Source organism: Capricornis sumatraensis, chromosome 2 (genome assembly GCF_032405125.1).
Source record: "Capricornis sumatraensis isolate serow.1 chromosome 2, serow.2, whole genome shotgun sequence".
Lineage (NCBI taxonomy): Eukaryota > Metazoa > Chordata > Mammalia > Artiodactyla > Bovidae > Capricornis > Capricornis sumatraensis.
The window spans coordinates 116943825-116955718 of record NC_091070.1 but is presented as its reverse complement, the minus strand read 5'-3'; the positions used below and the strand labels follow the sequence as shown (position 1 = coordinate 116955718).

Genomic DNA, 11894 nt, shown 5'->3' with positions numbered 1-11894 from the left:
CCAACTTTGATTTCTTTATTTTGGAGGTAGGTGGGCGGGATGGGGAGGAGAGGGGAAATGAGAGATGGGACTGCTTTGAGGGCAGAGGATTTCTGAGGCAGTCAGCGGGGCTGAGGGGGCTGCTGACAGGCCGGGCCTCAGGTGGTGGTGGCTACCTGTGCCTTCTCTCCCGAGGCCCCTTTTCTTCATCCAGGTCACTAGTGAGGAGAGGAAGAGGGTGGCCCAGTCACCAGGATTCTGTTTTCACAGGTGATTTACTTCCTCCTGCACCTGCCCTGTCTATTCAGATTTGGCTCCTGTTGTCTTCCAGCCACTGCGGCTTTCACAGGCCCCTCCAAGGCAAGCCAGCGTGTGTCTGTAGATATCTTCTGACTTTAGGCTGAAAGATGAGTGGGCAATGATGTGCCCAAGGTCATGTGCTTTGCAAGGGCAGAACCAGTAGTGACCTCGGAAATAATACTCACTCAAGGCTGTAGGGTACCTCCCTGGCTGCCCAGCTTTTAACTTCCTTGAGCCCTCTGGAACCACTCAAAATAAAACTTTCCTTCCCCTTCAACCTCTGAATTCATTACTAACTTCTGGTGCCCCATTCACACTGGAATGTGACCACTGGACAGTTTTCTCTTCAGTCCTCCCAAGTGGAGGTTGCTTGTCTTTCTCAGACTTGGCATGCCTGTGGCGTATTGCAAAGCCCCTGGCTCCCATGGAAGCTACACTCCTGGGCTGTGCCTATCTCCCCAGGCCCTGCCAACATCCTGCCATACCCATCCAGGGTGCTGGTACCAGACTTGAGCTGCTCTTGTGGCCCAGCTGCCTTCTTGCTGGTGGGCAGGCTCTTCCAACACACTGGCCTTCCAATCCTCAGCCTCCTTGGCCATAATGACCTTCCTCTGCACCTACTCGGACATCACCCTCAATCTTGGCTACTCTCTGGATTTATCCCCCGGATTCTTCCTGGGCCTGGCCCATTGTCTGCATCTCTCCTGGCCTCTGCTTTAACACCCCAGCAACACATAGATCTTGGACTGCCCCCTGGGGTCTCAACCCCTTTCTCTTCCCCAGTCATCTTAGATACTCTGACTAAAGCACCCCAATTGCCACCCCATCATCTCCTGACCTGCCCAGAAAAAGCCTTCAACCCTGGAAGCCCATTCATGGCTACCACATTTGCTTGAGAAAACCATGTAACCAAGCACGCTGGAGTCTGTCATTACACGTGATGATTTTCAACTTCATCTGAGCCTTTAACGCTCCCTAGAAATCTCTTAACCTCCCCAGTTGGCTCCTTTGCACACTCCCCAAGGCAGGCATTTCAACCTCCACCACCCACTCCTTGAAACCTTTATTCCACTCCCAACCCCATTCTTTACTGTTTCAGCAGGTGTGCATGCCTCCTATCCCCACCCCCAGTCCCCAACCCCACCCCCTCACCCTGAGAAAAGCAAGGCCATCAGACTGCAGCAGGCTCAGCTCTGCTGGGAGGAACATGCCCTCTCCCCTCCTGCCTCGGGCGAGCCCGGTCCTATTTGAGGCCACCCTGTTCACCTGGCCCTAGATCCCATCTCTCCGGCATCTCTCACTCTTCAACACTTTTTTCATCTCTGAAATCCTCAAATCTCCCCATACTTGGGTAAAGAAAAAGCTTTTTCTTGGATAAAGAAAAATCTTTAAGGTCCCTTCAAGCTACTCTCTTGTTCTATGCAGCTAACTCTCTCCTCTTTACCATCAAGCTTCCTTTTTTAAACTACAGCAGTGACGTTAAAAATAATAATAATAATTTCCAAACTTGCAACAGTGACAGAGCCATGTACCCCGTTTCTGAGTCTTCTCTACCAGTCACCCCCTCAACCCACGAGGACTGGTTTTGGCCTTCCCCGCACCATGAGAAATAGTCCCACAAGCCACTCCAAGGATCTCTCGACCACCAAATTCAATGACCAGTCTTTAGGCTTCATCCTACTTGATCATCTCACAACACTGGATCTGCTTGGCTCTCTGTTCTTGAGTCTCTCCCCTCCTTGGTTTGTGATGGAGCCCCTCAGGGTCATGTCCCTGCCTCCTCCCCTGCTGCCCTGCCCTCCACCAGGGTGATCCAGCTCATTTCTCTCACAGTCTCCAAGTCAACAACCCCCCAAAAGATACCTCTGGCCCAGAGCCCTGCCCTTTTCTAACTGTCCCCTGGGCATTCCCAGTGGATTCCCTACAGATACCAGAAAGGTCTAGAACTGGGCCATTGTTTCTGCAGAACCTGTTTCTCCTCTTGCCCTAACACCACCCAGTTCCAAACACAAGCTCCCTGTCATTCTCAGCACCTCAATCCTGAGGCTGTCACCAACTTTTCCTGAGCTAAGACAGCCTCCTCTCTGGTCTCCCTGCTCCCACCCTGCCTCCACTCTGGCTTCTTAGCTTATTGTCCCAAAAGACAAATACATCACTTTCTGACTGAGGATCTTCAGATGGTAAACTGAGGCCCTCTCCCACCTCTCCCTGCCTTGATGGGCAACCTCATCTCCCAGTATGCTCTGCTGTCTCCACCCAGCCACAAATACACCTCTCCCTGACCCTCCCCTCACCTCTAAGTGTCCCATATTCTCTAGACTCACACAAGCCTCCCCCTGGAATGTCCTCTTGCACTCCTTAGCCTAACAAACCCTCTGGCTTCCAGGCTTCATCCTACTTGATAATCTCACAGCATTTGATATACTTGGCTCTCTGTGAGTGAAAATCAAGCCCACCTATTTTTTTGACTTCTTTCGTGAAGCTTCCGTTAATATCCCTCCATCCCAAACTGGGTGTTCTGTCCTCTGTGCTTCCCAGAGCCTGTTTCACTCCTCATCTGGGGTGCTCTCTACATCGTCACTTATCTACTTGATGTCACTCTCCCCCACTCACCCCAGGGCAGCGGTGCTGACACAGCAGGCGTGGGACAAACCCCCCTCCTCACTACCCCTTTTATCTCTCCAGCTCTAGCAGAGGGCCAGGCAGCCAAGAAACCTTTGATAAATGTGACCGAACATGCTTAGGCCTCCCAGTCCCCACGCCTGAAGTCTTCCGCTCACCTGGATTCCGACATGGAACCCGATGAGAGGGTCCTGCCCAGCGCTTCCTGGAGCTGCTGCCGCAATAGCGCCTCCTGCTCAGGACCCTTTTGGTGGGCGGCAGCCAGCCATAGGCGGGGGCCCTCCTCATCACTGGAGTCCCTGGAGAAGCCTCCCATCTCAGTAGCCCACAGAGGTCCTGCAGAAGGGTGGCCGCTCCTACTGCCCCCACAGTCTCCAGCCACCCCATGTTGCCTGAGACTCACAGCTCTAGATCCAGCTCCTCCTGGCAGGAGAGGGGAGACGCACACACGGAGCAGGTGTTGCCCAGGAGACGGAAGCAGGTGAGACAGAAGAGACCTGGAGGAGGCCAGGAGGGACGGAATTGAACTTGTTCCCCCACCCCCACCCCGGCACTGTGCTCCCGAGCTTTCAGCCCTTGCCTCCCCAGCTCCACCCAAGGGGGAGACCATTCATCAAACCATGCACTCTGGGGAACTGCTGCAATACCACTTGCATAGGAATTCTACTTGCACGGGAGGATTAAGGCACACAGAGAAAGTGAGCTACCTGAGGGTTCTGTGTAAAAGAGGACATGCGCCATAACGAAGGGAGGAGTACAAAAGGTGAGGTGCAGAAGTCCATAAAAGCTGATTGTCATGCACAAATGGTGAGGGTCCCAGCAGAGAGGCACCCTCCTCGGAGCTCTCACCTCTGCAGCCTGGGGTACTGCAAGCCACCGAATTCTCTGTGTCCCCCTCATCCTGCGGCTGCCCACAGCCCAGGCAGTAGGTCTGATGCTGGCTGAAGTGGCTGATAAATGGAACCAGGCAGGAACACCTGAGGAGAGGGGTCCCAGACACTAAGTAGGTCAGCTCAATATATCTGGACAAAAAATAATTCAAAAAGGTACATGCACCCCTATCCTCAAAGCAGCACTATTCACAATAGCCAAGATGTGGAAGCCACCTAACTGTGTATGGACAGATGGAGAGATAAAGAAGATGTGACGCATATATCCTGTGGAGTACTGCTCAGCCAGGAAAAGGGCGAGATAGTGCCATCTGCAGCAACGTGGGTGCACCGGGACACTCTCATACCAAATGAAGTCGGAAACAGAAAGACAAGTACTATACGATAATGCTTATTTGTGGAATCTAAAATATGACACAGGAACTTTTATGAAACAGACTCACAGACATGGATAACAGACTCACAGACATGGAGAACAGACTCGCAGACATGGAGGAACGGACTCACAGACATGGATAACAGACTCACAGACATGGAGAACAGACTCACAGACATGTGGGAACGGACTCACAGAAATGGAGGAACGGACTCACAGACATGGATAACAGACTTACAGACATGGATAACAGACTCACAGACATGGATAACAGACTCGCAGACATGGAGGAACGGACTCACAGACATGGATAACAGACTCACAGACATGGATAACAGACTCACAGACATGGAGAACAGACTCACAGACATGTGGGAATGGACTCACAGACATGTGGAAACAGACTCACAGACATGGAGAACAGACTCACAGACGTGGAGGAACAGCCTTGTGGTTGCAAGGGGAGGGGGAAGGGAGAGATGGAGTGGGCGTTTGGGGTCAGCAGATGCAAACTAGTAGATATAGAATGGTAAATAACAAAGTCCTACTGTATAACACAGGGAAACTTATTCTAGATTCTGTGATAAACCATAAAAAAAAGAATATTTTTTTTATAAAGAGTGTAGATGTGTGGATGGCTGAATCACTTTGCTATAATACAGCAGAAATTAACACATAATTGTAAATCAGCTATATTACACTTTTGAAATTAATTTTTTAAAAAGCAGGCCAGGCCAGCCTGCCTAACTAACCCTCATCCTCTCCAGTATCACCCTCCAAATCAAACGTAGGTCTCCCTACAGTCTAACCTCCATCCCTCTGACTATAGCAAGAACCTCCCTTCTTCCTGTCCTCCTCCTCCTTTGACTCCCCACCCCTACAGAGTGTCATCCCCAATCCATTCATGAATGAGCACCCTCTTCAACCAAATCTCTGGACACCTAGGAAAGACAGTGATCCATTCTGACCTCTGGCTCTTTTTCTACTCCCTCTCACTCCACTTCCTATAAGGAAAGACTATGGGCTTACCGTCCAGCCAGCACCTGGAGGACGCTCATGTGGCCGTGGTCAGCTGCCCGTCTCCTCACTGATCGGTACAAGGCAGCCGGCAGCTTTGTTCGGCGGCTCAGAAGTACATTGTAGAGGTAGGAGATCCTCTCCTGGTGGAGGGGAAGTCAAGGATGGGGTCCCCTTGATCCTGTCTGCCTGGAATGCCCTCTGCACTCACCCCTGCCCCTTACCTTTACCTTCTCTCCATTTCCTATGACTCCTTGTAGGCTTGGCTCAATGCCCCTTCCTGGGGGAAGACTTCAGGGCTTCCCTAGGTGGACGCACCCATCCCCTCCTCTGGGTTTCCTTAGCACTTATTTATTCCTTAATAAAAACACTTTTTTCTTTCTCTTTTTTTTGGCTGTGCTCTGAGGTTTGTGGGGTCTTAATTCTCCAACCAGGGATCGTACCCTCACCCTCTTGCCCCCTCACCCTCTCGCCCCCTGCGGTGGAAGCTCAGAGTCTTAATCACCGGATGGCCAGGGAATTTCCTAAAAATACTTTTTTCATTGTAACAGTCTTGTTAAAACCTGCCTCGAGACTGTGTCTGGTTCATCTCTGCATCCCCGAAGCCGCCAGCATGGTGACTGGCATACAGTAGGTGCTCAATGAGTCATGAGTAAGTAAACAAATGGCAGGGTTTTCATTCCCACCTCAACACCAGCATGGCTCCTGCCCCCCAAGGGTTTTTGTTTGTTTGTTTGTTTTGTTTTTAATTTATTTATTTGGCTGCATCAGATCCTTAGTTTTGGCATGTAGGGTCCAGTTACCTGACCAGGAATCAAACCTGGGCCCCCTGAATTGGGAACATGGAGTCTGAGCCACTGGACCACCAGGGAAGTCCCCTTCCCCAGGGTTTTAACAAATCTTTGGAAGCAAGCTTTATCTCAAGAGGCACCATTTCTCCCTTCTGTGGTCCAGGTTATTTGCTTTGGGGTTCAGCGGTTCAACCAGAGGGAGAGAGCTGGGCTGCAGAAGGCTTCTGAACTCCCCCAGTCCAAGACAGACAGCCAGGAGCATAGCCCCCTCACCTGCTCCCGAGATGGGTAGTAGGAGGCACAGATGAGCCGCCGCAGCCGACTGACATAGTTGCCGAACAAAGTGACAAAGAAGCAAAGGCCATACATGACTCCTGGGGGCACAGCAGACCCAGTAAGCTGATGCTGGAGGGCACCAGGTGCCAGCCACACTCACCCTCAGCAGACTGTGCCCCTCATGCCCTGAACTGTGTCTGTCCCCCCAGCGCCCTCAGAGGTGTGGATACCGATGACTATGTAACCAGTGGAGTCGGGCTCCGAGGGATGCAGACGGCAGCGTCGGGACAGGACGGTGATGTTGCCTTGCTGGAGGACATCGAATGCAGACACCAGGTCGCGGTAAATCTTCCCCGTGGAGCCAGTGCCTTCCACGGTTATGGATACGAACACGGGGCCTGGGCGCCAAGACCCTGTGTGAGGGCTGTTCTTGGAAGCTGCCCACTCCACCATGCACAAAAGACCACACCTTCTGGAAGGTGGCAGGTAGATGGTGCAAAGGATAGAGATGGCCCCCAGGCCCCCCTGGAGGCCCCAGACACCCTTGTGGTGCTCCAGGCCCCGGCATCAGCTCCTGGAAACTAGGCCTGGCTCCGTGGTCCAGAGCTAGCTGGCACTGGTACCTATGTGGTCTGCCTTCTCAGGCCACCAGTTCTGAAATGACCTTGATAGCCTGTGGGTCCATGCCCAGACTCCATGACTACCCAGAAACATTTATTTTAAAGCATTTGTTGAGGGGAGGGAAGGTTTGGGAGTGTGGGATTAGCAGATGCAAGCTATTATATATAGGATGGATAAACAAGGTCCTACTGTGTGGCACAGGGAACTATAGTCAATATCCTGTGATAAATCATAATAGAAAAGAATATAAAAAGGAATATATATATATATATATATAACTGAATCTCTTTGCCGTACAGCAGAAATTAAAACATTCTAAGTCAACTGTACTTCAATCAAATTTTTAAAATTTTTTCCAAAATAAAGCATTTGTGAAGCACTGACTGTGTATCAGGTATTGAACTAAGGGCTTTATCGATTGTTTCGAGTTTTGTTTTTTGTTACTTTTTCTGTTGGGCCTCTGGTATAAAGGATTAGATTAACTTTATTCTGTGGTTTGTGGCACACCGTCAATCCAAGGTCCACCAGGCACTCACGCATGTGGTCTCATCTATGTACAGCCATCCAGAGAAGCTGCTACCATTACTGTCCCATGGTTCAGATGAGGCAACTGAAGGTCTGGGAGGTTGAGCAAACTGCTCAAGGTCACCGTCTGGTAAAGGACACTGCTGAGATTTGACCCCAGGCCAGTCTGACTTCAGAGCTTTCCTCCACTGTGTTATGGTGTAATTTTGAACTGGGCACAGGGATTACCAGGCAGAGGATGGGGTTGGAGGAGGGCAATGTCAGGGGCTGGTAAGTAGCAGTGACATTCAGGCCATCCCACAGGACTGAGGAAGCTAGGGAAGTTTGGGCACTCACTTCGGGCCACAACCTCCCCCTGCAGGTGGTACCGAGCCAGGTCCAGGACCCAGAAGACGGCATAGTCCAGGAAGACCAGGAACAACACGAGGAGGAGGTGCTGGGCAAGGTGGAAGATCGCCAGGATGCAAAAAATCTTTTCCCACCGGGACAAGAAGATGGAGCCTGCATCGGGGAGGGCTGGTCAGGAGGACTCTCCGCAATTCTCCTTCCCACCAGACCCTCACCCCTAGAGAGACCTCCCTCCTGGAGGCAGCTCCTGCCCCTCATCAGACTGGGTCCTGTCTGCTCACCTGGAAGATGCAGAAGCTGTGAGCACCCCTGTGCAAGAGTGGGAAGGAAGCACTCTTCCTGGGCAGGGCCTCCGTGGCTCAAGATACACACCTAGTATCTCCACCTTGACCTGGTGGCCAGTTTTCACTCTCCAGGAATCCCCCCTTCTAAGGCATCCCTGATACCCTGGTGTGGTTCCCCGCTTCCCACTTCAGAGACAGCACTGCTCCCCACCTCCCGCTGGCTGCATCACCTCCATATCAGTGTGCATGGACATTCTTGCTCACCACCTCCAAAAGCCTCCCAGCTTCACTTCCCTTGCTCCACATCCACTCTCCACCCATCCTTCCCTCTGTCTTGACATCCAGGGTGCTCCCAGAAGCATCACCTGCCACTCTTCTCTTTGTCTCCATGCTCTGAGACAACCCCCCTTTTAGGCTGAGGCTTCCCAAGGACAGGATTGTGTCTCTCCCACCTCCCGAGCCTGAAATTTCCTTTTTCTGTGTCACCCCCCATCTCTGGCCCTGCCCTAAGCCAGGCCTGTGCCCAGCACTTCTGGGCAGAGCAGTGGGGTTGGAGGGAGCCCTGGCTCCACTCAGGGACCCTATCTCCGGGTCGTCGGGGCCCTCGCCTGGCTGGATGTAGTGTCTGGCTTCATGGGCAGTGAGCGGCAGCACCGTGGGCAATCCTGCCCTGGAGCGGACAGCCTCCATGCGCAGGAATCGGCTGGTGATGTAGATGTTGTCGAAATTGTCCCAGTTCAGGTAACCGTATCGGTAATACAGGGCTCTGGTGGCACACACGTGAGGCCCCTCAGCAGCCCCAAGCAGACATCCCAGGGCACCACACTCCCCACTCTCACCCCTGCCCACGAGCTCCAGCCTCCCAGGATGCCATGGGACAAGCTGGCCCCCAACAGCCCTAGCCCCCAGCCCTGCGTTGGCGGGGCCCTCCAGCGCCTCACTGGAGGTAAAGAAGCAGGAGCAGCAGGGGCGTGGTGTAGCCCATCAGAGCCAAGGCCTCTCGGACGCGGTACAGCTTCACGCCGACGGCTTCATGGAGGTCCAGAGCTACCTGGGACAGGCTCCGAGAGGCGTTGAGATCCACAAAGAAGTAATGGGTGGCTGTCATGTTGAACTCAAACTCTTGACGCACTCGGTTAATCAAATTCCTCACAGCTGAGGCCCCGTGTCCAGGGGAGATGCAAGCAAGGAGAGTTACAAGGGGGCAGGGCTGCACCCTGGAGGGGCCTGGCCAGCCCAGGGGCCCCATGGCTCCCAGGTCAGCTAGAAACCCCGAGTGTTGGGACCTACAGTGGACTGAGGAGGGGACAGAGCCTCCACAGTCTATGCCATGGCCGATGCACGCTTAGCACCAGGCTTCTGCCTTCACAGGGAGCATCTCCACAACCTGCCTTGGCTGCTGGGGTCCCTGCTTCTCTCCCCAGCTCCTCCTCTCAAGTCAGGCTTTGATGAAGCACCCTCTCTTCACTGGGCCCCAATTTCCTAATCTGTATGGCGTGGACATTGGCCTGGGTAACCTCCGGAGGTCTTTTCCTGAATTCTCATCTGTGGACAGGGAGCGCTCCTGGGTTGGCACATGCCGGGATGAGGGAGGGAGGCCTCCGAGGAGCACCGCATGAGTAGGGCTAGGCGGGGACCACTCACGGGTGCTCATGGTCTCTCGCAGGAAGGTCTGGATATAGCCAGGAATGATGCAGAACACCTGGGCCACTGATAGCCAAGACGGAGTGTCAGGAGGGGCAAAGAGACGCAGCTTGTCTCTCCAATCTCCAGAGACCTTGCTCTCACAGGGCCTCCCGACTTTTCACTGTTCCTGCTGGCCTCCACATCAGCTCAAAACCTTTTGGCTTCTCCTTACTACCCCACCCTCCACATTGGTTTTCCCCCTACCTGCTCCCTAATTCTGCATGGAGCCCAGCATCCTTGTTGGTCCCATATTTATTGCCCCTCATTAGTCCCCGGAAGGGGGCTTCCCAGGTGGCCCAATGGTAAAGAATTTGCCTGCCAAAGCAGGAGACATGGGTTTGATCCCTGGGTCAGGAAGATCCCCTGGAGAAGGAAATGGCAACCCACTCCAGTATTCTTGCCTGGGAAATCCCATGGACCAAGGAGCCTGGCAGGCTGCAGTCCATGGACTCACGAAGAGTCAGACACGACTAAGCACACACACGCTACTGCTACACCACTGGTCGCCTGGGCCCACTCACCCAGCTGGTCCCTACATTTCCCGGGCCCCCATTCCTACCAGTAAGTCCATGTTCTCTCACCACTGGCAAGTCCACAGAGCATCAGCTTGAAGGGCATGAGCACGAAGCACAGGTGGTAGGCCTGTGGTATGACCTTCATGCAGCTGTCCTTGGCGTCATCAAAGACCCGAGCACACTTCAGGTAGGGGTTGCCCAGCTCCGAGTTGCACACATCGCCAATGTGCAGGAGCCAATACCACACGTTCCGCAGGGCCCTGGCTGGGAATGGCTGCGGGGCTGGTACCCAGGAGTCCTGCAGCATCTTCTCAGGGGGGTTGGGGGGAACACCAGGGCAGCACCCGGACCCAGAAAGGCCCGTGGTCAGGGGCCGGGCTCTGCTTTATCCAGTGGGGTCTAGTTAGCATTCTGGCAGGGCCCAAGAAGTCCTGGAAGGGGGTGAGGGTGAGGAGGCTGGGTAAATCCTGGCCCCCCAAAACAGACATACTAACGTGCTGACCTACGTGCTTCACGCCATCCATGATTGACCGGAAGAACTTTCGGACCCGGTCAGCCACCTGCTTGGCTCTCTGGGCAACGGCTTTAATCTTGTTCAGAGCACCTGGGAGGCAGGGGCAGGGCTCCGGTCGGGTCTCCTCCTCTAGAGGCTGGCTCTGACCATTGCCTGGAGCAGGGAGTGGAGCTGGGGAGCTGCCCAGATGCTGGGGTCTGGGAGACAGTCCATCGGGCAGTGGAGCGGGCCAGAGAGCGAGGGTCAGGGGGTCCTGCTGGAGGCTTAGAGGTTAAGGCCCAGGACCACAGAGAGGAATGGAGCCAGAGGGCTGTGAACGCGCAGGCTGAGGGGAGCTCGGGGGCCCGTGGAGGTGGGTGGCCTTACTGATGAGGGGCTGCTTGGCCCTCTCCAGCACTTTGGCGGTCTGGTTCAGGGCCAGTTCTGCCCCACAGGCCACAGCCTCGCTGGCCTGGGTGAAGTTGCGCAGGGTGTTGGCACAAGGCCCTTGCAACACCAACCCAAAGGCAGCCACCAACAGCAGTGTCCGGCCCTGCTCTGAGGAGAGAGCACCATGGGAATCAAGCCCGCAGCCTTGCCCATGGCAGCATATACAAGTGCCATATGGAAGGCAGCAGGGCTTCCTTCGACTCCCCTCTCCCGCAAGATCCCTCTTGCTCCAGCCCCTCCACTGGGCCCACCCCCAGCACTGGGCGCCAAACTCACTGGAGAAGGCCTGGGGCAGCAACAAAAAGACAGTGACCCGGACCTGGCGGGAGAATCCCATGCCCAGACTAAGGAAGGCGGCCAGAGTGAGGGTGCCCACCAGGCAGCCCCAGGGGCTGTGCCCTTCCACCAGCAGCTCCAGCAGCCCATAGGCTGTGGCCAGGGACAAGCCCAGGATAAAGCCCCCTGTGCTGCGGACCACAGCCCGCGCCATGCTTGGCTCCTCTTCCTCCAAGGGCTGCGCAGCATCCTTCGAGACCTTGGTCATGGCTGAGGAGACCAAATGTTTGCCTGTCTCCAGGTGAGGCCCACCAGGTTCTGTGGCTCTTTAAAGGCCCTAGAATTTCTCACCATATTCTAAGGTTCCGGAGGGCTTTTACTGTGTGTGTCTTGGAATTCTTTATCTAGTTGCAAAGGGATAGGTAGGTCTCTAACCCACATTTCA

The 11894-nt window shown here is 54.1% G+C and overlaps 1 protein-coding gene across 1 annotated transcript; it reads right to left on the bottom strand.

The window, feature by feature from the left end:
* Nucleotides 1-151: 151 nt before the first annotated feature.
* DCST2 (DC-STAMP domain containing 2) lies at nucleotides 152-11717 on the bottom strand. The gene is made up of 15 exons (XM_068994159.1): nucleotides 11450-11717; nucleotides 11111-11281; nucleotides 10733-10834; nucleotides 10297-10494; nucleotides 9674-9739; nucleotides 8971-9184; nucleotides 8638-8795; nucleotides 7734-7898; nucleotides 6482-6649; nucleotides 6249-6349; nucleotides 5197-5327; nucleotides 3751-3878; nucleotides 3305-3398; nucleotides 3060-3200; nucleotides 152-197 (listed from the first exon to the last, which is right to left on the bottom strand). Exons 1-15 carry the CDS (start codon nucleotides 11715-11717, stop codon nucleotides 152-154), a joined length of 2151 nt encoding a protein of 716 aa, XP_068850260.1.
* Nucleotides 11718-11894: the final 177 nt, after the last annotated feature.